Source organism: Coffea arabica, chromosome 8e (assembly GCF_036785885.1).
Source record: "Coffea arabica cultivar ET-39 chromosome 8e, Coffea Arabica ET-39 HiFi, whole genome shotgun sequence".
Lineage (NCBI taxonomy): Eukaryota > Viridiplantae > Streptophyta > Magnoliopsida > Gentianales > Rubiaceae > Coffea > Coffea arabica.
Window position 1 is genome coordinate 10,766,745 of NC_092324.1, and position 25,472 is coordinate 10,792,216.

At 38.2% G+C, this 25,472-nt stretch overlaps 1 protein-coding gene across 1 annotated transcript; it reads right to left on the bottom strand.

Annotated features, from left to right (window-relative positions):
- Nucleotides 1-3,700: 3,700 nt before the first annotated feature.
- LOC140012655 (uncharacterized) lies at nt 3,701-25,472 on the bottom strand. The gene is made up of 6 exons (XM_072060931.1): nt 24,782-25,472; nt 24,006-24,520; nt 23,017-23,407; nt 22,254-22,356; nt 21,400-22,103; nt 3,701-3,708 (listed from the first exon to the last, which is right to left on the bottom strand). Exons 1-6 carry the CDS (start codon nt 25,470-25,472, stop codon nt 3,701-3,703), a joined length of 2,412 nt encoding a protein of 803 aa, XP_071917032.1.

Below are 25,472 nucleotides of genomic sequence, written 5' to 3' on the forward strand. Positions count from 1 at the left end.
ACAAAACATGAAAGTTGTAGAGAATGATGTTCTATAACTATCTGTAAAATTTCAGCTCACTCATAGCACTGTAGCATGTGAAAAGACAAAAATACCCCTGACTGCCATAGGTAGAGCTCTGTGGACAATGTTGACATTTCACCAATCTGACCGCATTTTTTTCACTCTGATCCGTACTGAATTAACATTTGACCAAAATGCGGAAGTTGTATTGCTATGTTCTAACTTTCTAACGCCCCTGAAAATGCCTTGATCGGACTTTTGTAGCCTGAGTTATCATCATTTGACTTTAGTACAGACAACCATACTGACAAGGACATTCTGGTTCTGTAATCTGTACTTTTGGCCTAGATAAATTGTGAACCGGATTGAGTGGTCTTCATGAAAGTTGTAGTCCTTTGTCTTAGCTTCGCAGAGGTATAAAATTCAATCCAATTCGATAAGCGTAGCTTCGGTTGTGACCAATACGCTAAAAGACGTCAAACCTGTCATTTTGTTCTTTGCCTTAAACCTTATTTCCGCTCACTTTTCTGGCTTGGTTTTGTAATTGAATGACTTTTAGCCTATTGAACGGCTATTGTGATGAGATTAATTGTATGTGTTTTGGGGCTGATTCAGAAAAAGAATGAAGCCATAAATGACTGGAAAATAGGTAAATACAAAGGGCGTGCTGCCCAAATTTGCGCTCGAGAGCTAGGTAGATATACTCGCGATTTGTGTAAGAATTTGAGAACGAATACCACTTGAACCATCTAGGATATTTGCATCTTGTTTTATCGAGATATATAAGTTAGAACTTGGCTGACTTTGTACCCTTGGAAAATGAAAGTAATAATCAATAGAAATACGTTTTCCTTATTCTTTCAACTCCAATGGGAGTTCTAAAGTTTTAACCGCTTTCTTACCGAAACTAATTGAGCGAGCATAAAGTTTTCGGGATTTGATAAGTATCTTGAATACTACTTAAACGAGTTGCATTTACTTGATTTTCTTGAAGCGAAACTCCTATGTTTCGAACTCTAGAGAGTTTTACATTCGTCAATGATATTTTATCGCAGATTTGGACTCCAACCAAGGAGTTGGACCTGAACGTGACTTTTGAAAAGCACTATATTTTGGTGAGTGCTTCCAAATATCTAGTTGAACTGGACACTTGTTGTCAATACTTGATCAATGTAAATACATGATATGTGATTTGTTTGATCGGGCAAGAGTGTACTTTATCGCACTTGTCCTACTATGGTATATATTTGTTTATTGTTGCAATTAACTTGATATACTTGTACTTGAGTTGTAAGTGTGGAGCGGCAGTATGTACCACACTCAATCTGAGTGGGAGGTGCCTCTCATTCCCGTCTCCGTACTTTTATTTTGATTCAGTCGTTTGGAGATGTTATCTCATCGACATCTTGGGGACCCAAACCCCACTGGCTAGTTAATCGAGTCGAGCCGGCAAGGGGTTGGTCGATTAGATAACGAACCATGGGTAGTTAGTGATGTCGAGTGGAGTGTTATCTCCTCAACTAATCGGTATACTCGAGTATTACTACCAGTGTTTAGTTGGTGTTCGGGCCCGGTAAGGGGGTTGAATGGTAGATGGATTGGAGTTAAGCGAAGTACTACTAGACTGGTTACTTTCTTTGAAAGTTGACGGAGTGTCAACTAATACTTGATCAAGCTCTAGTGAAGCAATGGAAATTTGGCTCCTGAGAGCCATCAATATCCTTACATCTGGATTGTTATTCGTAGTGTTATTGTTTCTTTTAGAAAAGAATTTTTCACTTGTTCATTTTGAAATTTGCTACTTGAAGTGTATTGTTCACTTTTATGAACTTGTTATGCTCGTTTTTTTTTTACTACGTTGATACTTGTACTTTTAAATAATGGTCAACTTGTTATTTGGAACCTCACTGGACTTTTAGCTCATTCCACTCTATTTGTTTTCCTTACAGGGGGTACGAGCGAGGCGTGAGACTTGTACAGACTAGCGTAGTCTAGTTTTTTTTTATTTTGCTATTGTACTCGCGCTAACACCCGACTAGGGTTGATTTTACTTGGGTGGTAAATAGTTTAACGTTTTGGGTGTGTATAAACCTTGTAGCTGGATTTGAACATCAATGTATATGTTAGGTTTGAGATTGTTGTTTCATTTCTTCTCTATGGACGGGGTATCTTTCTCGAGTTACGCGTGAGTGAGTCCTGACGAGAGATGGGCAGGCGGTCCACTAAACCCTGGGGTACGCCCTAGGAGGAGGTGGGGTCGTCACATTTCCGATCCCTTTTTGTCTTTTATTTCTAAATCAAATCTTACAATAAGAGAATCCAACGAATGAGATGCGATTTTTGCATTTTTTTATGGAACAAGTATTTAAGAGTTGAATGGTTCGTATAAATAAATGATAACTTTAGACCCTACTAAGTAGGATTTAAATTTATCTAAGGCAAATATCAGCGTCAAAAGCTCTTTCTCCATGGTTGCATAGTTAATTTGTGCTCCATTTAGCACTTTACTTGCATAATAAATCATATGCAACCTTCCTTCTTTTCTTTGACCTAATATCGCTTCAATTGCATAGTCGCTTGCATCACACATAAGTTCAAATGATAGAGATCAATCCAGTGAAGTTATAATCGGTGTTGAGGTCAACTTCTTTTTCAACCTATCAAAAGCCATTAAACAATTATCATCAAAATGAAATGGGGTGTCTTTGCATGATAAATCACATAATGGTTTAACTATCTTGGAAAAATCCTTAATACAATGTCTATAAAAGCCTACGTGTCCAAGAAAGCTTCTTATCCCCTTGACATTAGTTAGAGATGGCATTCGCTTAATCACTTCTATTTTTGCCTTGTCCACTTCGATTCCTTGAGATGAAATCTTGTGCCCAAGTACGATTCCTTCACGAACCATAAAATAGCATTTCTCCCAATTAAACATAAGATTTGTCTCCTCACATCTCTACTAAATTAAATCCAAAATATAAAGACAATAGTTAAACAATGAACCATTTACTAAAAAATTATCCATAAAAATCTCCATAATCTTCTTAATATGATCAGAAAAAATTGCCATCATGCAACGTTGGAATATGTCAGGGGCATTGCAAAGGCTAAATGGCATCCTTGTGAAAGCAAATGTGCCATACGGACAAATAAAGATGATCTTTTCTTGATCTTCAGGAGCTATTGCTATTTGGTTATAACTTGAAAATCCGTCAAGAAAGTAATAAAATTCATAACTAGCAATACATTCCAATAATTAATCAAAAAACGGTAGGGAAAAGTGATCTTTTTTTGTGACTGCATTTAGCTTCCTATAATCTATACACTTTCTCCATCCTACCATAAGTCTAGAGGGAATAAGTTCATCATTTTTTTCCTTAATTACAGTAGTCATCATTTTTTCCCTTAATTACAGTAGTTCCACCTTTCTTTGGGACAACACGAATTGGACTTATCTATACATTATTCGAGATAGGAAAGATTACACTTGCATCCAACCACTCAATAATTTCTAATCTTATCACATCTTTCATGTTTGGATTAAATCTTCTTTGCAGTTTGACTATTGGTTTGTAATTCTCATCCAAAAGAATACGATACATGCATATAGAAGAGCTAATTTCTTGAATGTCGGAGATGGTCCATCTGATAGCTTTCTTGGCATTTCTCTCAATTAAACACAAGATTTGTCTCCTCACATCTCTGCAAAATTAAATCCAAATTATAAAGACAATAGTCAAACAATGAACCATATATTGAAAAATTATCCATAAAAATCTCTATAATCTTCTCAATATAATCAGAAAAAATTGCCATCATGCAGTGTTGAAATATGGCAGGAGCATTGCAAAGGCCAAATGGCATCTTTGTAAAAGCAAATGTGCGATACGGAGAAGTAAATGTGGTCTTTTTTTAATCTTCAGGGCCTATTTGTGAGGACCCGTGAAATTCTTTATATTTTTCTTAAAAATTCCCCTTTTATTTGAAAATTATTATTTTATAATAGCCCTACTACCCAATCATTCCACAATAAGTGCAAATGAACATGAAAGTAAGGGTTTTCACTTTTCGTTTTCAAGATTGGAGCAAATTAGGGTTTTCGCGATTTTTCGTAGGATGATTTTTCGGTACGAAGCAAGGATCAAATTTGGTGATTAAAAGTGACTTTTAGGTGAGAAATAATATGTGATTAGGAGCAATGACATAAGGTTAGTGAATAGGAAGTAAAAACCCTAGTACGTGTGTTTTAAAGAAAAACGGCGCGAACCGACGGGTACCGCGCGTTACCGATTGAACGCACCACTTGACCACCACTTTCTTACTACATGAGCTCATTAATACTTGAGAAAAATATCCCCTCAATTCCAGCTAGCTTTGATCAAATTTATGGACCAAAATAACAAGGAAAAGAAACAAAAAAATGTGTGGTGGTGGTGGAGGACACATGTCGGCATGCTAAGGGCCTTGACCAAGTTATTTGTCCAACCTTCTTATCCTCCATTTTGCACCTTTCTTCACCATATTTCTGCTGGTTGGCCGAGACACAAGAGGGGAAAGAGAGAGCAAAGAAACACCTTCCTTCATCTTGAATTTGAGCTGCCAAGTGAGAAAGAAAGGAAACTAAACCGATTAAAGTCACCCTTGAGTGTTTGTTTAGTGAAGTGTTGGTGAAATTTTGAAAGGGAAAGCTAGGGTTGCTCTTGGTAGACACTTAAGCAAGGTGAGGATGATGATTTCCCCATTTCTTACTCTTGATCTTGTTCAATTAGCTTAGCATCTCAATTTGTGGTGAATGATGGTTGTTATCATGTTTTGGGTGTTTTTCCTTTTGGTTACATGAATTAGGGTTTGATGGATTGCTGCCTATACTTGATGTATGGTTAATATATGTTGTATCTAAGATTGTATAGGGGGTTTTGGTAGCAAGTGAAGCAAGAAATGAAGAAAGTTATCATTGAAACAAAAAATTCCAGATTTCTGGAAAAATTTCACCCTGTTCTGTCCGGTTCCAGTTCGTGAAGTTAGAGGCCGAATTAGGCTTGGCATAAAACATTAAAGTTGTAGAGAATGGTATTTTATAATTTCCTACAAAATTTCAGTTCAATCGGAGCAACGTAGCCTGTGAAAAAACCAAAATACCCTCGCTGCCCTAGATTACATTCCAGTGTTCCGCGTAGACAGTTCAGTCTATTTGGCTGTGTTTATTCACTATAATCCGTTCGGATTTAGCCATTTTCCAAAACATGAAAGTTTTAGTACTCTGTCTTAGATTTTTAACGCCTCCAAGAACGCCTTAAACGGACCTTGGTAGACTGAGATATGGCCATTTGAAGGCAGTATAGTTAAATAGCCGATTAGTTAGAATTAGGTTATGTGAATTGGGAATTTGATTAGGTTACACTGGAAATTTGACCAAGTGATCTTCATGAAAGTTGTAGAAATTCATCTTAGCTTCGGAACGGTATAAATTTCACACTAATCTGATAAGCGTAGCCTCGGATGTGTCCATTCCGCAAAACCCTATCAAATCTGTCTTTTACTAAAGCTCATTTCCGCACTTGTTGTTAACTTGAATTTTTGTCCTTGTCTTGTCTTGAGCCTATTGGACGGCTATTGAAGTTAAATTGTTGTGTGTGTACCTTTGGGTTTGAATGAGAAAAATAATGAAGCCAAAATGGCTGGAAAATTAGGTAAACACAAAGGGCATGCTGCCCAAATTTTCGCTCGAGGACTAGAGAAATACCCTCGCGACTTGGGTGAAGTTGATAAGTGAATATCACTTGAACCATCTAGGACTTTTGCTACTTTGGTTATCGAGGGTTATACGTTAGAATCTAACCGAACTTGTACCCTTGAGAAATACAACTATGGCTACTAGGAATACGTTTTCCTTGTACTTTCGACTCAAATGGCATTTCCAAGTATAAATGTTACAAAGTTATATAGTTTGAAAAGCGAGCGAGTGTTTCACGAATATTCTCCAAGTGAATTTCCATGTCTTGATTCTTATTGAACGAAACGTCTACGTTTCAAACCTTAGTTGATTTTTAAAGTTCTGAAACAAAGTTTTATCGCAGATTTGGACTCCGAACCCGGAGTATAACCCAGACGTGATTACTAGGGGCACTTCATTTTGGTGAGTGCTTCCAAATACCTGATTGAACTGGACACTTGTTTCCAATACTTGATCAATATGATTAAATGATTAAATGATATATGATTGGCTTGATCGGGCAAGAGTGTACTTTATCGCACTTGCCCTTATTTGATATATACTTGTTTATTGTTGAAATTGAATTGATATACTTGTTCATGTTGTGCGCACTTCCTGGAATTCCAAAAACCCTACGGCAAGTTACTCGAGTCGAGCCGGCAAGGGCTTGGTCGATTGGGTAACGAACCTTGGGTCTCTTGTTTTGTCGAGTGGAGTGATATCTCCTCGACTAATCGGTATACTCGAGTATTACCACCCATGTTTCTTGAGGATTTTGGGCCCAGTAGGGGGTTTGAATGGTGGACGGAGAGTAGTTAAGTGGTGCTCTACTGGATTGGTTCCTTTACTTGAAAGTTGACGGAGTGTCAACTACTACGTGATCAAGCTCCTGATGATGAATGGAAGTTGGCTCCTGAGAGCCATCCGTATCCTTATGCTTTGGAATGATTATTGCTTATTGCATTATTGTTTATTTTGAAAAACTTTTACACTCGCTCATTTTGAGATTGCTACTTGACGTGTTATTGCTCACGTTTATGGACTCTTCATGCTCGTTACTTTGCTATATCAAAAACTTGTACTTATAAATAATGGTCAATTTGCTATTTGGAACCTCACTGGGCTTTTAGCTCATTCCACTCCATTTGTTTTCCTTACAGGGGTACGAGCGAGGCGTGAGATGTGTAAAGACTAGCGTAGCCTAGTTGTTTTTGACTTTTGACTTGTACTCGCGCTATCACTTGATTAGGATGATTTGTACCTGGATTGTATACACTTTGAACCAGTTTGGGTATATTGAGGTTTTGTATCTTGATTGTGCGTCAATGTAAATTATAAGATTGAATTGAGAAGTTATTTATTGTCGACGGTTGTATGCACGTGATACGAGTGAGTGAGTTCTGGCGAGAGTTGGGCAGGCGGTCCGCTAAACCCTAGGGTATGCCCAGGGGGAGGTGGGGCCGTCACACTATTGCTATTTGGTTATAACCTGAAAATTCATCAAGAAAGCAATAAAATTCATAACCAGCAATACGTTCCAATAATTGATCAAAAAAGGGTAGGGAAAAGTGATCTTTTCTTGTGACTGTATTTAGCTTCCTATAATCTATACACACTCTCCATCCTACCATAAGTTTAGAGGGAATAAATTCATCATTTTTTCCTTCATTATAGCAGTTCCACCTTTCTTTGGGACAACATGAATTAGACTTATCTATACACTATCCAAGATAAGAAAGATTATACTTACATCCAACCACTCGATAATTTCTAATCTTACTACCTCTTTCATATTTGGATTAAGCCTTCTTTGTAGTTCGACCACTGGTTTGCAATTCTCCTCCAAAAAAATACGATTCATGCATATAGAAGGGCTAATTCCTTGAATGTTGGAAATGGTCCATCTAATAGCCTTCTTGTGCTTTCTTAAAACTCTTAACAATGACTGACAGAGTTTCATTTTCACCAAAAAACTCATACTTCAAATGACTAGAAAGTGGCTTGAATTCAAGTCTTGGAGTTTCTATCTCTCAAGGTGTTGGAAATCTCTTTCCTTGTCCAAGTTTCTCGAATGCATGCCCTTTCCTATAGGGAGGTTGTGCATATAAATATTGGGCCAATGCTTCAATTTCTTCCTCATTTTCCTCATGTATCCTTATATTCATTAAACAAAGCTCAAGAGGATCGACATCAAGGTTGACTCAATTCAACTCTTGGGTTAGCATTTCAATTGTGCCAATTGAACAAGTATGATCAGTAAAAAAAGGGTACTTTTCCATTTCATTCAAGTTAAATACTACCTCTTCTTCACCTACTCGAATTTTGAGTTTGCCATTTTTAACATCAATAATAGTACCTGTAGTTGCTGAAAATAGTCTACCTAAAATAATTGGTATAGACATATCTTCCTCCATATCTAATACCACAAAATCCATAGGAATGATGAACTTTTGAAATTTAATTAGTACATTTTCCAAAACTCCTAATGGGTATGCAATTGACAGATCTGTTAACTGCAAACGAATATTAGTGCGTTTTAACTCATGCAAGCCTAATTGTCTAGCTACCATTAAAAGAATTAATGATACACTTGCACCAAGGTCGCACAATGCCTTATAAAATTTAATATTACCAATGGTACAGGGTATAGAAAAGCTCCTCGGATCCTTTAATTTTAGTGGCAACTTGTTTTGTATAATGGCACTATACTCCTCCATTAATACTATCGTTTTGCGATCCTCCAATCTTCTCTTTCGTGTCATGATCTCCTTAAGGAACTTGGCATATGAAGGAATCTGCAAAATAATATCAATGAAAGGAATATCGATATGCAATTATTTGAAAATTTTGACAAACTTTTCAAAATCTTTGTCAAGCTTATTTGGCTTGAGTCGTTAAGAAAATGGAACTGCCGAAGGTATCAGAATGGTAGTGGAAGATATAGGTTATTCTTCTTCCAATTTTCCTTTACTACCTTTCTCCACACTTACCTCTTGCTTCATTTGCTTATCTCCTCATCTCTCACTTTTCTTGTTCCTTTCATTTTCTACCACCAGAGGATTCTCTAGTTGTTTGCCACTACGCAAAGTAATGGCCTTGACGAATTCCCTAGGGTTCACTTCCGTTTTACTAAGCAACTCCCTTTAATTTTGATTATTAATAGAATTGGCGATTTGACCAATCTGGACATCCACATTTCTATACATTCAGATCAATTGGTCCAATCACTCCTCTATTCATTCGAATCTCCCCGAAGTACCCTTTGCCAATTTCTCCACCGCAATTCGGTTTGATATTTGTCTATTGTAGCCTTGGTTGGAATCCCCACGGATTATTTGGCCTTTGAGGATTGCCTTACTCTTTCCACCCAAAATTGGAATGATTCCTCCACCGCGGATTGTATGTATTTGAGTATGGATTATTTTGAGCATTCCTATTGTAATTATTAACAAATTGAACCTGCTCAATAGCAACACACTCATTAGTATCAAGTTCTCCTCCACATATGGAAGAACAAGCAACATGTGCATTGGAAGAAAAAGTTGGGCCACATCTAGCTTGACGACGTAACATGTGCATCATATTATTCATTTGAGCACTAAGCATATTGATAGCATTTGTTTCGCTCATACCTGCCTAACGCCTTGGATTACCTCTTTCTGTGACGCCCCGAAAAAAAATGAGTTTGAGAACCCGGAAAATTTTCTAATTTTCTAGGGTTTATTTTATTTAATCGCCGGCCTTTTCTACATTTTCTTTATTAGAAAAATTCCTCAGATAAAGTTTATGAGCAAAGATAGTTTTAAAATGATTTTTCTAGTATCGGTTAGTTTTTGAGAAATTAAAAGAGTATTTTGGACGTGGGACCCGCTAGTGTGGTAAATGCATTATATTTTTTTTACAACTTGTTGGAATTTTGTATTAAGTGATATTATTTTACAAGGTGTTAAGATATTTGTATTGGAGAGACAAAAAAAGATAAGTTTTAAACCAAAAGGTGACAAGTGTCACCATAAGATTAAGTCTTGGACTTTGACTTACTATTCAACCTTTTACCATTTACCATAATAACTTCAAAAATTGACCAAAATATCTTCATTTCTAAGCTTCATATGGCCGGCCACCTTCAAGCAATAAGGGAAGAAAAGCTCTCCAATTTCTTTGCTCCAAGCTTGCTTAATCTTCACTTTTAACCGTTTAATTTTAGTTTTACTCCATAAAAACTCTTCTCTTGGTAGGATTAAGGTTCTTGGTGAAGTGATTTGGAAGATTTAAGTGCAAGGTTGCTCCATCTCTTTGGTTACTAAGGTGAGTTGAGAAGGACCCCTCTCCTCCCTCTAATGATGTGTAATTCATGATTGGTGGTTGTATAAGATGCAAATTTATGGATTAAATCTTGATTTTGGTTGAATTGGTGAGTTTTATAATTATTGGGGATTTTTCTGTTTTCATATGGATATGATTATGGGGTCATGTATGATGATTGGAAATGATGTTTAAGGACTCTATGAGGTGGAAAAAGTGATTAATTGCAACCAATTTCTGTTTTGGACCAAAAATTGAAAAGTGAGGGTTTTGTGATGAACATTCTGTCCGAATTTTTAGGTCCTAGATAGAGGCCGAATTGGCCTTGGATTAAAACATGAAAGTTGTAGATATTGATGTTTTAGAGGTGCCTGTAAAATTTCAGGGCAATTGGAGTAGTGTAGAATGAGATAAGCCGAATTTACTGTTGCTGTTCTGGGTTTCAGGATGTTAGAACTGCGTCTGAAATGGGTTGTTCTGACTGGAATTGTTTTGGATTTGGGTGTTGAGGTCTTCTGATGAAATGTAGCTTGATGGCCTAGCTATCATATGCCTTTGGAATTTCTGCATTTGGACCTGTATAGACTGAGTTGTACTGATTACAGCATAGTGTAATTTGTAAACCTGCAATTACGGTTCTGGTTTGTTATTTGGTATATTTGACCTAGTTGTGCTAGGATTTGGACTGAGTGGCCTTCTACATTATTGTAGCCCTGGTTCTTAGCTTCGAAACGGTGGGTCTTGGACCTCCATCCGACAATCGTAGCGCCTTTGATACCATTACCGCAAAATGACGTCAAAACTATTTTTCTGGTTTGAGCTAAACTTTCATTTCCGGACTTTTCCCTAGCTTGACTTGTACTAGTACTACTTGGAGCTTGCTGAATGGCTATTGGATGAACTTTTTGTTGTGTGTGTACCTTTGGGACTGGCTGAGGATATAATGAAGCCATGATGGCTGGAAAAGTAAGCAAATTCAGGGGAAGTGCTGTCCGAACTTTGAAAGGATTTGTTTGCATTGAGTTTGCGATCTAGGACTTGGATTTGAGCAAGGCAATGATACATGATGGATGGTTTCTAAGCCGTGGAGGTGAGTGACCTCAAACTATTTCTAAAGTTATTTATGAATCGTTTCCTGCATTATTTACTTTTGAATTGTTTCCAAAGTTACTTTTGAACTGTTTTCTTGCATATCATGCGTGCTTGCATATGAGTGTCTTGTTATTATTGATTTTGCTTTCAATGATTGTTAAAACGAGTTTTCTAGGCGAGTGTGTACTTTATCGCACTCGACCTAAATAAATATGAAATTTTCAATGATTAATGATTAAATGCTACTTGCGCATGAATGTAAGCCTTTTGGGCTGAACTGGCCATTGCCCCTTGTAACCGGTCGTCTCGAGCCAGAAGCGGACTCGGTCGGGCGACTAGGAACTTGGGTGAACGTTTCGGTATACTCGAGTATTACCTTGTAGGTTGGTGGAGCCTGGCCAAAAGCCAGGGACGGGGTGAATGAATGCACGAATGAAACCAAATGCAATGAAATGACAGGAGAACGAACGTATCCTTTTCATGAATGTTACTATCGCTTTCCATTGTAAATGTTTCTTGAATTATTGATACTCCATATTGAAATGACATCATTGAAATGAACTATTGTTAAACAGATTTGATTACTGATTTTACTGGTTACTCGCTGAGCTTCTAGCTCACCCCAAAATGTTTTATTCCCCTCCACAGGGCTCAAGGCGAAGGAAGGGCTTGTAGTGTTTATTCATGGATTATCTCATGTATGGACTGAATTTGGATTTCCTTTTGTGTAATCATTCATATTGGGATTGTATTGAATGTTTAGAATTGATTGGATGTGTAATAGGCTAGTTTTGGACTTCCTCCTGTACAATAGTTGGTATCAAGGATCAGAGTGGCGCAGTGGAAGAGTGGACGCTTCGCTTTTGATATGTAAATGTTGGAATATTTGATTTATATTTGAGATTTTATCTTGTATTTGTTGGAGGATTGTAGTGAACGACTGAGTCCCGGTGAGAGCTGGGCAGGCGGCCCGCCGAACCCTCTGGTTCGCCTTAGGGGGAGGTGGGGCTGTGACACTTTCATTAGCCCATTGATAATTATTGGCCGCTATTTTTTCGATCAAACTTTGAGCTTCTTGAGGTGATTTAACCATCAAAGCTCCACCTGCGACTGCATCAATAATAGTTTTAGTAGACAAGGATAAACTATTATGGAAGATTTGTACAATAAGCCAATCGAAAAGTCTATGGTGTGAATATTTCCGAAGCAAATCTTTAAACCTTCTAAGCTTAGCCATTCCCATGTTTCATATAACGATTCACCATCCAATTGACTAAAACTAGTAATATATATTCTAAATTTAGCCGTTTTTCTCAGTGGAAAGTATTTGTTTAAAAATGCTTGAGACAAATCATCCCAAGTGGTGAAAGTATTAGGAGCATGAGAATGTAACCAAATTTTAGCCTTATCTCTTAATGAAAATGGGAAGAATATTAGCCTAATTGCATCTTCACTAACTCTATTCATTTTAATAGTATCACATATCTCCAAAAATGTAGTTAAATGTGCATCAGAATCCTCTACGGCATTACCTCCAAATTGAGATTGTTGCACCATTTGGAGTAATGATGGTTTAATCTCAAAATTATTAGCATTTACCATCGACCGTGCTATACTCATTTGAGATTCTTGAGTTCCCGGTAGAGCAAAATGTGACGACCCCACCTCTCCCTAAGGCGTACCAAAGGGTTTGGCGGATCGCCTGCCCAGCTCTTGCCAGGACTCACTCACTAACTCATGCGAATCACGAACATACACATCCACCATGAACCATAAATAACATTCCCAATTCAAGCTTATAATATACATGGATAGGAATCTGGGTACAAAGTCTCGATATACTTAAACTAGTTCAAAACGTATACAGTCCAAGTACAAAACAATCTATTCGAGGAATAGCGCGAGTACAAGTCAAAATTCAAAAACAAAGTCTAAAGTAACTAGTCTACGCTAGCCTTTACACTTCTCACGCTTCGCTCGTACCCATGTAAGGAAAACAAACTAATAGGGTGAGCCAAAACTCAGTGAAGTTCCAAATATCAAATTGGCCAACAAAGCAAGGAATAACATAGTAATAGTGAAATAGCGAGCAAACAAGTCAAATCAGAGAAATAGTACTTCAACTAGCCAAGTAATATCAGGTTTGCAGTTGTAGACACCAAATTTTTGGTGTAATTTCATTTACTGTTTATTTTTAGTTTTTTATTTGTCGTGTTAGTTTTATTCGATTTTTAGTTTTTAGTTTATAGTTTTATTTTTATTTGTAAGTTTTTAGCATAGAATTTCTTGAAAAAAAAAAAAGAAGAAAAAGGAAAAATCATAAAAAAGGAAAAAAGGGAAAAAGAAAAGAAAAATAGCAATTTTGTTTTATTTAGCTTTATTTTAGCCATTTCTACTTAATTTATCTTTTATTGTTGTTTGATTCATTTAGAAAAAAGAGAAAAGGTGAAAAATGAAAAAAAACTATGAAAAAGAAAAATGAAACAAAAAAAGATGGAAAAATGGTTATTTTTGTTGTTTTTAGTTGTTTAGTTTTTTAAATTATTTTCATTATTGTTATTATTATTATTACTCGGTTTTTGTCAATTTGTTATTATAATTATTTTTTATATTTTATCATTTCTGTATTTGTTAAGTTAAAAAAAAAAAAAAAAAAAAAAAGGGATCGCGGTTTGCAAGCTGCATTTTTGGCAGCTTGCAAAGGGCACTTTCATGCGTGCCATGAAGGGGCAGGATGAAGGCAGAGGCTAGCCTTCATCCTCGCCATTCAAGGAAGGGTTTTAGGGGATTGGGAGATGATATAAAAGGACAAAGGAAGGCAGCCGCAAAAGGGAGGAGTGAAGGGCGATAGAACAAAAACAGCAAGAGAAAGGTGGCGGCTGGGGAGTTTTCGGTGAGCAAGGGGAAGGTTTTTTCGGAGAAGAGAGCTAACGGAAAAGCAAAAAACTGAGAGCTGAGAGATTGAGAGTGGGGACAGCGAGAGAAAAACTGAAAGCAAGAGGGGAGAGTCGAGGGGGATAGAGAGGTTTCGGAAAACCTGAAGAGAGAAATCGACGGGCAAGGAGGTGAAGAGCAGCAAAAAAATTCGACCTTCCAGCCTGCATTTTTCCAGCGAACGACAGAAGACTCTGAGCTCCCAAAATTTGGATTCCTACATCTCAACTTCATAGGCTACAAAGGTAATCCTTTTCTGGCTTCATATCTCCCAACAAGCTCAGTAGTTTGTATGTTTTTCCTTTTCCATTAGACTTCATAAATTTTCATTTTTGGTCCGCTAGTTTCACGGTAGAGAGTTGCAGGTTTGGACATTGTTTTGATATGATGAGTTTATATTGATATTCTAGGTTTGTTTTGGGGTTTGTTTTCGTAAGAATCAGTTTTGTTTGGGTAGTTATCGATCATGCTTGTTTTGTCTTGGGCTAGTTCTTCATTTTGTTCTAACGGTAAAGGGACCGAAGAGTGGGAATTTCTGGAATAGAGTTTACATGTGGAAGTGTTGCATATTTGTTTTTTTGTTTAGAAGCCTAAAACTCATGATGTTGATTGTTGAGAGGTGGTTCAATAATGATAAAGATTGGTGATTTGGGTTTGAAGATTACATGAAAAATGATGAAGAATCGTGCGGCAATCTATGGAAACTTCTTGGCAAAACAGGAACGTTTTTTTAAAAAAACTAATTTCATATGAAGGTTGGCCGGAACCTACCTCATTTAAAACCCTGGCTCATTGACTTTGTCTTTCTGGTTTGTTTGAGTCAAATTTTGGCATGAACATGAATTATTTCTGAAGTACTTTGAATCTGAAATTTGTCTCACGGATTGAACGGCAAACAGATTTTCATCTTTGATTGATAATTTCTGGGTAGCTAAGCCTTCTGAAATGATTTGATTTTCCTCTTTGGTTTAATGTATGTGAGTTATATGTTTGGTTGGAGTTGAAGATGCAATATACGTGCGTGCTTGGGGGGAGTTTTGAAAGTTTTAAATTAGGACCAAGTGTTTGCTGAAATTAACCATTGAACCAGTCTTGCGCACATATGTCCTAGATTTTTTTGGGCGTGGTTTTCCATCTAATTTTTGTTGATCTTGATTGGCTTGGTTGGTTAATTAATTGCTTAGTGTAAAGATGGGAGCCTGGAGTTGGGAGTATTCAATCAAAATCGTGTGTCAAAAACTGGAAAAATTGAGTTAGGAAACTAAAAAGCAGCATGCCTTATGTTCGGCACACTTGAGACCTTTTGAGTGTTTGAATTGCTTAATGTATTTGAGAAATGTTTTTTTTTACTTGGGAGATTTGGTTAGAGATGATGTGCTCAAGTCCATTGGTGTTTAAAAATCTGTTTTGGTTTTTGCGTTTGTTTTTGAAAGCAAGTCATGGACAAAGTTTCTGTTTGGCCGATGCAAGATTCAATGAACAAAAGCTGCACGCATGTTGTTTTTTTTGTTCTCTTAGATTTGCTTATGATATTGCTTTAAATTTCTTGTTTGTTTGGATCATGTTGGTGGTATAGTTGGTAGCTTGGTCAAAAGTTGTGTTGTGGGATCAAAGATACTTAGTCTAAGCCACACTTTTGAATAAAAAATCTGGTGTTTGTATAGTGAAGAAACTTGCGGCCTTCTTTCTTTCTTTTTGTTGCTGTTCTGCCGTTTAATTCTGCTCTTGTTGGTCAAACTTCAATTCTGGTTTCTATCTTGCAATAAAGTCGTATGTCTAGTCAAGGAGTGATAGTTCAAATCCTGGCATTTGGGGGATAATGTTTGCATAATAAATTCAAAGAAAGGCTCGGCTAGAATGGTATAGAAAATCTAAAGAATTGCTGAATCTTTTGCAGAAAATTCACTTGTATGTTTTCCCATTTCATTTGTATGAAGTGTGCATGAAAATTTTCTTCATTTATGGCTCTTGCATACATGATAAGCTTGGTAGAAGTTGGAGTTTGAGTTCTAGTGAGATGTTTGTGTGAATTTGTTGGGTAAAGTTTGCTGAAATTTAAGAGCATGAGCAACGTTGTAGAAAGCTTCAATAGAAATTCGTATTGCAGAGATTTGTCTCGTATGCATGCATGAAGTAAATTCTAAAAATTGCACTTTGATCCCCAAGTCTCCCCCTGTTCCACTATGACCCGACAAATAGAATAATTTCTTCAATTGGATCCCTGTGATTTTGCAGTAATGCTACAAAAGCCCACCAATACTCTAAATTCTGGCAATTGGATCATGAAATAGCTGAATTTTAACTTTTGCTTGACTTTCCTTGGCTCTTGGACTTTCAAAATTCCTAAAATGTCTCAATTGACTTTGTTTGATTAGATTAGTGGTTGCATTTGGGTCCTTGGTTCGCGATTGAGTCCTAAGTTTATTACAATTTGAACAGTTGTTTGGCATTCTATCGTTTGGAAATCTTTGAGACTCTTGAGCGTTTCATTTGGACTTGAATGACTTCATGTGCTTGCAATTAGGTCCTAAAACAACGGCAACGTAACTTCCATGACTACCTTAGTTCTACCATGGCTCAATTACTTGAATTATTTGATTAACCTTGCCGTTCTAGAATCTTAATTGCTTTTGTTTGCTTTGACATGATTTTGGGTAAGACGTTTAGCGAGTTTTAGGATACATTTTGAGATTCAATAAGTTTTAATAGATTTTTTTTAGCTTGGATTTGTGTTCTAATCACATTTTTTGCATTTGATTTTTATGGGTCTCATCTTAAGTCATCAATTTTGGTACTTTATTTTACTCTCTTTCAGAAATTTTCAGTCCCTCTAATTAAGTCCCTCTTGCATTAATTGCTTTGTACATGGTTGGTTTGTCTATGTAAATACTTTAATTGACTCATTTTAGTGTTTAACTTTCATTTTTCATATTTATTTTTTTGTTTCATGTGATTATTTGATAATTTAAGTGGTACCTTGACCTTTTTATTATTTTGGAGGGTAAGTTAGTAATTTCACTACGTTAGGGCGTCACTTCAAGGGAGGTACACTCTATCCTTCATTTGCATTTCATTTGACCCTACGTGCTCCTACGTGTTATGTGAATATGCATGCCTACTCCGCTTTCCTTACCTCCTTGCGTGCATTTACTTGCTTTTACTTTTATTTAAGTTTTATGGGGTATGCGTACACCTCTTGGCTTGTAATAGATAGTGCTCGAAGAGCATTTGGTCCATTTTCCCTTCCCCTTTATGCTTTTATGGGGTATGTGTACACCTCTTGGCTTGTAATAGATAGGGCTCGAAGAGCATTTGGTCCATTTTCCCTTCCCCTTTATGCTTTTATGGGGTATGTGTACACCTCTTGGCTTGTAATAGATAGGGCTCGGAGAGCATCTGGTCCACTTCCCCTTCCCCTTGCTTGTTTTTGTTGCTACATGTTTAATTGCTTTATTAGGCTCTTGCATCTAGTCGAGCATGCTAAATGCTATGTGCTATGTGTTTACGAGTATTTTGGCATGTCTACTTGCTTTCATAGCCATGAATGAATGGAATGGATGAATGTACGTTTCCGCTAGTCCAACGCTAGTCGGAATTCATAGAATGGGCTAGTCCAACGCTAGACCCTTAGGGATTTCCCCTCGTTAGCACATCATTTGCTTGTTCACCACATATCATGCATTTTTCTTAGTTTTATCACTTGGCATGCTCCTCGAACCCCCTTTCCCTTCATTTTAGGATTTTTGCATGTCATGATAGTTATAGGGTTCATTTTGCTTGAGTGTCCCCTTCTGATAAGGGAAACGAGCGAGTGTGGCTACTCGATAGCCTTAGCACGCTAGTTTTACCTTCTAATCAAAGGGAAAATTGAAGTCGACAAGTTAGGAGTCATTCCCATACCCGACCTGATGCATTCCCTTAGGTTCATTCATTCTCATTTATCACTCACTCATTCTTTTCAATTCACATTTTCCTTTCCTTATTGTTCATTTTGATTTCTACTTCACAAAATTGCATTTAATTACACCTATATGCACTTATCACTATATTTCATACACTTACACACAAACACTTGGAATTTTCATACAATTGCACACGTGCACCTTTTCATACACTTGCACACAAACACTTGGATTTTTAATTTCTTTCATACACTTTCACACTTGCACACTTGGGTCTCATTTGCATTAATCGACCTCTATGGGGTTTTCCTTTGTTGGCCGCCACAATTCATGTGGTTTGGGACCAAAAGCCTCACGAGAGACATCGTAGAATTTAGGATTGCATTTTTCTTCCCGTTTTGCATTCATATAGTCATATCCAACGTGCGAACATATATTGGGTAGAAAATTAGGAAAGGTAAGGTTAAGTCGCGCAACTAGCCTTGGCTAGGTCAAAGGGGTGCCTTGGATTCTATCCTTGCCTTCCCCTTTGTCAAACGTGACCCCCGAACCTTTTTCTTTGACTTACGTGGACTAGGAGTCGTTTTAAAAAGGGTTTTACTACTTTGTCTTTAAAAAACACTTTTTGGGTGACTTGGTACACCCCAAATCTATACCAAGTGGCGACTCCGTTTTCATATTTAAAAAACCCTTTTTAAATTTCATTTGGCCAAATCGTCGCTTTCCAAAGTCCCATGGCCTTTTACTTTTCATTTTGCACACGTTCACACCACACTTCACACACCACACAATTCAATACGAATCAAAAAGTGGGGCGCGACAGCAGTCATATATAAGGATACGGTAATCATATCTCGGCTCCATTCCAGCTTGATCAATGGGTAGTTGACACTCCGTCAACTTTCAAGTAATAACAAGTCCAAAATAAAACTCCACTACACGCCAATCCCCATCCACCGATCAACCCCCTTTTCCGGGCCCGCACGCCACACGAAACACGGGTGGTAATACTCGAGTATACTGGATTGCCGAGGAGATAACACTCCACTCGACCTTACTAATGACCCAGGGTTTGTTATCTAATCGACCAGGCCCTTGCCGGCTCGACTCGATTAACTAGCCACAGGGTTTCTGGAATTCCAGGCAAGACATATATCAAGTACATGTAGAGCAAGTCAAGTATAATTACTAGCAAGAACAAGTCATATTAGGGCAAGTGCGGTAAAGTACACTCTTGCCCTATCATTCATTTTCATGTAATCATACAAGTCAAGTAAGGAACACATGTATCAAGTACAATCGGGTATTTGGAAGCACTCACCAAAATATAGTGATTCAAGTATTCACGTTCAATTATACTCCAGGCTTGGAGTCCAGATCTGCGATAAAAATTCAGTTTAAGAACTTTGAAACACGAGTAGGATTCGAAACTTAAACGTTCCGTTCATTAAGAATCGATCAATTGAAATTCATTTGAAAGACACTCGTGAAACACTTGCTCGCTTTTCAAATCGTAAGGTTTTTATAGCATAGATACTTGGAAATAACACTTGAGTTGAAAGTACAAGGAAATACAAGTTTACATTGGCCATTATGTTTTTTGCTCAAGGGTACAAGTTCGGCCAAGTCCTAACGTATAACCCTCGATAAACAAAGTAGCAAAGGTTCTCGCTAGTTCAAGTGATAATCACTTAACCTTTACTCAAGTTGTAAATATAGTTTTCTAGTCCTGGAATATAAATTCGGGCAGCATGCCCTTTGTGTTTACCTAATTTTCCAACCATTTAGGCTTCATTATTTTTCCTCAGCCAAATTCCAAAGTCACACATATCAGAAATTCAAGTCAAAAGCCGTTCCATAGGCTCATAATATCATAAGAATAAGAATCAAAGTAATAACAAGTGCTGAAATACAATCTAGCAAAAGACAGATTCGACGTGTGGTTGCGGAAATAACACATCCGAGGCTACGCTTATCGGATTGAGGCACAAGTTATGCCATTTCGAAGCTAGGGCACAGGGCTACAATGTTCATGAAGATGACTTAGTCCAGTTTCTAATGCAACATAGTCAAATCCTCAAATTACAGAACCAAAATCCACCTTGTCGGCTATTTAACCATACTGCACTGGAATGGTCATATCTCAGGCTACAAAGGTCCGATTCAGGTGTTCTTAGAGGCGTTTGAAATCTAAGTCAGAATACAACAACTTTAATGTTTTGTAAAAAAGCTAAATCAGTACGGATCCTAGTGAAAAAACGTGATAAACTGGATAAACTGACCAAACGGACTGCTGGGGAAAAACTTAAAACAGTAAGGGTTTTTTGGTCTTTTCACGACCTACGTTGCTCTGATTGAGCTAAAATTTTGAAGGCACCTATACAATACCATTCTCTACAACTTTCATGTTTTGACCTAAGGCCAAATTAGCCTCTAACATAGGGCTACAAAACCGGACAGAAAGGAAGAAAAATTTTCCAGAAATCTGGAATTTTCAGTTTTCAATGAAACCTTCCTCAATTTCTTACTTCTAACACTACCAAAACCCCTTATATAACCTTAATTACAACATATATGCATCATACATCAAATTGGCAGCAAGTCCTCAAACCCTAGTTCATAATATCAAAAGGGGAAAACCTCCAAAACATGATAGCATCCATGATTCCACCACAAATTGAGTTACTAAGCTTAATTTAAACAAGATTGAAAGTAAGAATTAGAGAGATCATCTTCCTTACCTTGATTAGTGTCCACCAAGTGTATCCCTAGCTTTCCCTTTCCAAAATCTCACCAATACTTCACTAACTAAACACTCAAAGTTGAGTTTAATCGGTTTACTTCCTTTGATTTCTCACTTTGTGGTTGGATTCAAGAAGAAATGAAGAAATCTTCCCTTGGTGTTCTTCATTCCACTCTCTCAGCCAAAGGGTGCAGAAATGAAGAGGAAAGTGCTGAATTTTGGAGTTAAATAGAAAGTAAGAAGATATTTTGGTCAAAAGTCAATAAGCTTGTTTGGTAAGAAAAATGGTGGTCAAGTGGTGCGTTCAATCGGTAGTGCGCGGGACCCGCCGGTTCGCGCCGTTTTTCTTAAAAACTCACGTATTAGGGTTTTTACTTCCCAATCACTAACCTTATATCATTGCTACTAATCACATATTATTTCTCACTTAAAAGTCACTTTTAATCTCCAAATTTAATCCTTACTCTGTACCGAAAATTCATCCGGGGAAAAATCGCGAAAACTCTAATTTTGCTCCGATCTTGAAACCAAAAGTAAAACCCTACTTTCTAGGTTTATTTGCACTTATTGTGGAAAGATTGGGTGGTAGGGCTTTAATACATAATAATTTCCAAATAAAAGGGTATTTTTGAGAAAAATATAAGAAATTTGTGAGTCCTCACACTCTCTCCCCCTTAAAAGAATTTCGACCTCGAAATTCATACCTTTTGTCGTGAACAGGTCGGGATATTTCTCTTGCATGTCCTTTTCTAGCTCCCAAGTTGCTTCTTCCACTTCATGATGCTTCCATAGAACCTTTACTAAAGGAATCTGCTTGGTTCTCAGGTCCTTCACCTTTCGATCCAGTATTTGAATAGGTTGTTCTTCATAAGTTAAGGACTCGTCAAGTTCAACATTTTCAGGTGGCAAAATGTGAGTTGGATCCGGATGGTATTTCTTAAGCAAAGAAACATGGAAAACGTCATGGATCCTAGACAAACTAGCTGGTAGCTCAAGTCGATAAGCCACCTTTTCTATTCGCTGAAGTACATTGAAAGATCCTATATATCGTGGTTGCAACTTTTTCCCTTTTCCTGCTCTGATCTTTCCTTTTAATGGTGTAATCCGAAGAAACACCTTATCCCCTATTTCAAACTCCAAGTCCTTCCTCCTATGATCGGCATAGCTTTTCTGACGGCTTTGGGCTGTTTGAAGCCTCTGGCGGATCATTTTTACTTTCTCATACGCTTCCTCAACCCATGGTATTGTGGTCGGATCTATAATTTTTCTCTCTCCTACTTCCTCCCAATGGATTGGAGATCGACATCTTCGTCCATACAATGCTTCATATAGAGCCATTTGAATAGAGGAATGATAACTACTGTTATACGCGAACTCAACCAAGGTTAAATATTGGCTCCAACTTCCTCTAAAATCCACAATACAGGCTCTCAGCATATCCTCAAGAGTTTGGATAGTTCTCTCAGATTGTCCATCAGTTTGCGGATGATATGTTGTACTATAGCTCAACTTAGTCCCTAGAGCCTCTTGTACTTTCTGCCAAAATCGGGATACAAACCTGGGGTCTCTATCCGATACAATACTCACTGGTACCCCGTGTAGTCTTACTACCTCATCCATATAGAGTTTAACAAGTTTCTCCAAAGGATATTTCATGTTCACTGGCAGAAAATGTGCAGTCTTAGTTAATCTGTCCACTATCACCCAAATTGCATCATGCCCCTTTTGTGTTCGTGGCAATCTTGACACAAAATCCATCGTTATGTGCTCCCATTTCCATTCAGGGATCTCTAAAGGCTGTAACAAACCTGATGGCTTTTGATGCTCAGCTTTTACTTGTTGGCATGTAAGACATTTTTGCACAAACTGGGCAATCTCCGCCTTCATATTTTCCCACCAATATAGACTTCTAAGATCTCGGTACATCTTATTATTCCCTGGGTGCACCGTATACCTAGAGCAATATGATTCCTCCAAAATCTCCCTCTCCAATTCCTCATCCCTAGGTACCACGACACGATTTCGAAACTTTAAGATTCCATCAGGGCTTAGATTGAAATTAGGTAACTCCCCTTTTTCCACCTTTTCTACCCACTTTTGTACTATTGGGTCCTTTACTTGGCCCTCTTTGATTCGCTCCATCAGTGCCGACTTCACCTCAATATTTCCAAAAATCACCCTCTTCGGTTCCAAACGAGGTTTCCACTCACAGACATCCTTCAACAAGCTCCACTCTCTCACTAAGGAACTTGCTAGTTGAGTTTTCCGGCTTAAAGCATCTGCTACCACGTTGGCCTTTCCAGGATGGTAGTTAATTGTACAGTCATAATCCTCTAAGAACTCTACCCACTGACGTTGTCTTAGATTTAACTCCTTCTGAGAAAACAGATACTTAAGGCTCTTATGATCCGTATAAACCTCAAAAGTTACACCATAAAGATAATGCCGCCATTTCTTCAAAGCGAATACTACAGCTGCAAGCTCCAAATCATGGGTCGGATAATTCTGTTCATGAGGTTTTAATTTCCGAGACGCATAGGCAATCACATTCCTATTCTGCATCAACACACACCCTAGCCCTTCTTTTGAAGTATCGGTATAAACCGTATAACTATCACTCCCACTGGGCAAAGCTAAAACTGGAGCCATAGTTAATTGTTTCTTAAGCTCTTGGAAACTACTTTCACACTTAACATCCCAAATATACTTTCCCTGTTTCTTAGTCAAGTTAGTCAAGGGTCCTGCAATTCTCGAGAAATTTTTTATAAATCTGCGGTAGTACCCTGCTAAGCCTAGAAAACTTCGCACCTCTGTAGGATTTTCTGGCCGCTTCCATTTAGCCATAGCTTCCACTTTCGCCGGGTCTACAGCAAGGCCATCTTTTGAAATTATGTGACCTAAACGCCACACTTTCCAACCAAAATTCACACTTACTGAACTTAGCGAACAGTTGGTGCTCTCTTAGGGTTTGTAGTACTATCCGCAAATGTTGTTCATGCTCCTCCCTTGACCTCGAATACACTAAGATATCATCAATGAACACCACTACAAACCTATCCAAGTAAGGTTTGAACACTCGATGCATCAGATCCATGAATGCCGCTGGGGCATTGGTTAAACCAAAAGGCATCACTGCGAACTCAAAATGCCCATATCGAGTGTTGAATGCCGTTTTTGGCACATCGTCCTTTCTAATTCTCAACTGATAGTACCCTTGTCGCAGATCCAACTTAGAAAACACAACAGCCCCTTGTAACTGATCAAACAACTCATCGATGTGGGGCAAAGGATATTTATTCTTAATGGTTACTGCATTCAATCCTCGATAGTCAATGCACAACCTTAAACTCCTGTCCTTCTTCTTAACAAATAGCACTGGAGCTCCACACGGAGACTCGCTCTCATGAATAAACCCTCGTTCTAGCAAGTCCTGCAATTGTACCTTCAACTCCTTAAGCTCAGCAGGTGCCATACGATAAGGAGTTTTCGAAATAGGAGTGGTTCCGGGTACTAAGTCAATCTTAAATTCAATCTCCCTTTCGGGCGGCAGAGACTCCAACTCCTCCGGAAATACGTCCGGAAATTCACTGATTACTGGCATGTCTTCCAACTTAGTCTTTTCTCCCGGAGTATTAATTAGAAAAGCTAGGTAACCACGAGCCTCACAACTAAGCAATTTCCTAGCCCTTATACCCGAAATAAGTGCAGAAGAGGCTATCATACCCCTCACATCAAGCTTTAGAGTTGCCTCCCCCGATATACAAAATTCGACCACTTTCATCCTACAATCTACCCGATCATGATAATGAGCTAGCCAATCCATACCTAGGATAACATCGTACCCCTTAATGGCTAGACCAATAAGGTCCACTACCAATTTTCGTTCACCAACCCAAATATCACAATTCCTATACACCTCATTCGCCAGCAAGATTTGATTACCCGTAGGTGTTCTTACCTCTAATTCATAAGGTAACTTTTCAACTTTCAAATCAATTCCAAGCATAAATGCAGGATTAACAAAAGAGTGAGTAGCACCGGGGTCTATCAAAATTTTGGCTAACCGGTGAAAAACAGGGATCGTACCATCTACCACCTCCGTTGGTTCAGGCACGGATTGTTGGTCCAGTGAATATACTCTAGCCGGAACCCTCGACCTAGCCCCTCCAGCATTGGTCGGCTTTGGGTTTGACCTGGCAGTCGACTGGGTATCACTGATCAACGGGCAGTTGACTATTTGGTGCTCCGTACTTCCACACCTTAGGCACTTCCGAGCCTTTCTCCAACATTCATCCTCAGTATGGTTCGGTTTTCCACAGTATCCGCATGTTACTCGGGGAGTAGAGGTCTGACCTCCCTGCGGAATTCCTCTACCTTGTCCTCTACCACTTTGGCCTCCCCTCTGGGCGCCTCCTCTCTGAGTACCTCCTCTCGGAGCACCTCCCCTAGACGCACTCGAAAACCGTCCACCTCCAGCCCCACGACTAGACTTGGCAGGTGGTGCGTTTTGATCACTCCGCACAGACCCTTGGGCTCTACTAGATCCCCCTTTTCGTTTGGCGTGGAAATTCCTCACGTGTGCCCTAGCAGTTTCTATCCTTTGGGCCTTCTCCAGGACCTCCGTAAATGTATTAATCTGAGCTACCGCTAAGGCTTCTTGTAATTCCACATTTAGCCCTTGCACAAACCTCCGTACTTTCCTTGGTTCCGTAGCAATCAGTTCAGGGGCAAATTTTGACAATTTCGTAAACTGGGTCTCATACTCAGTTACACTCAT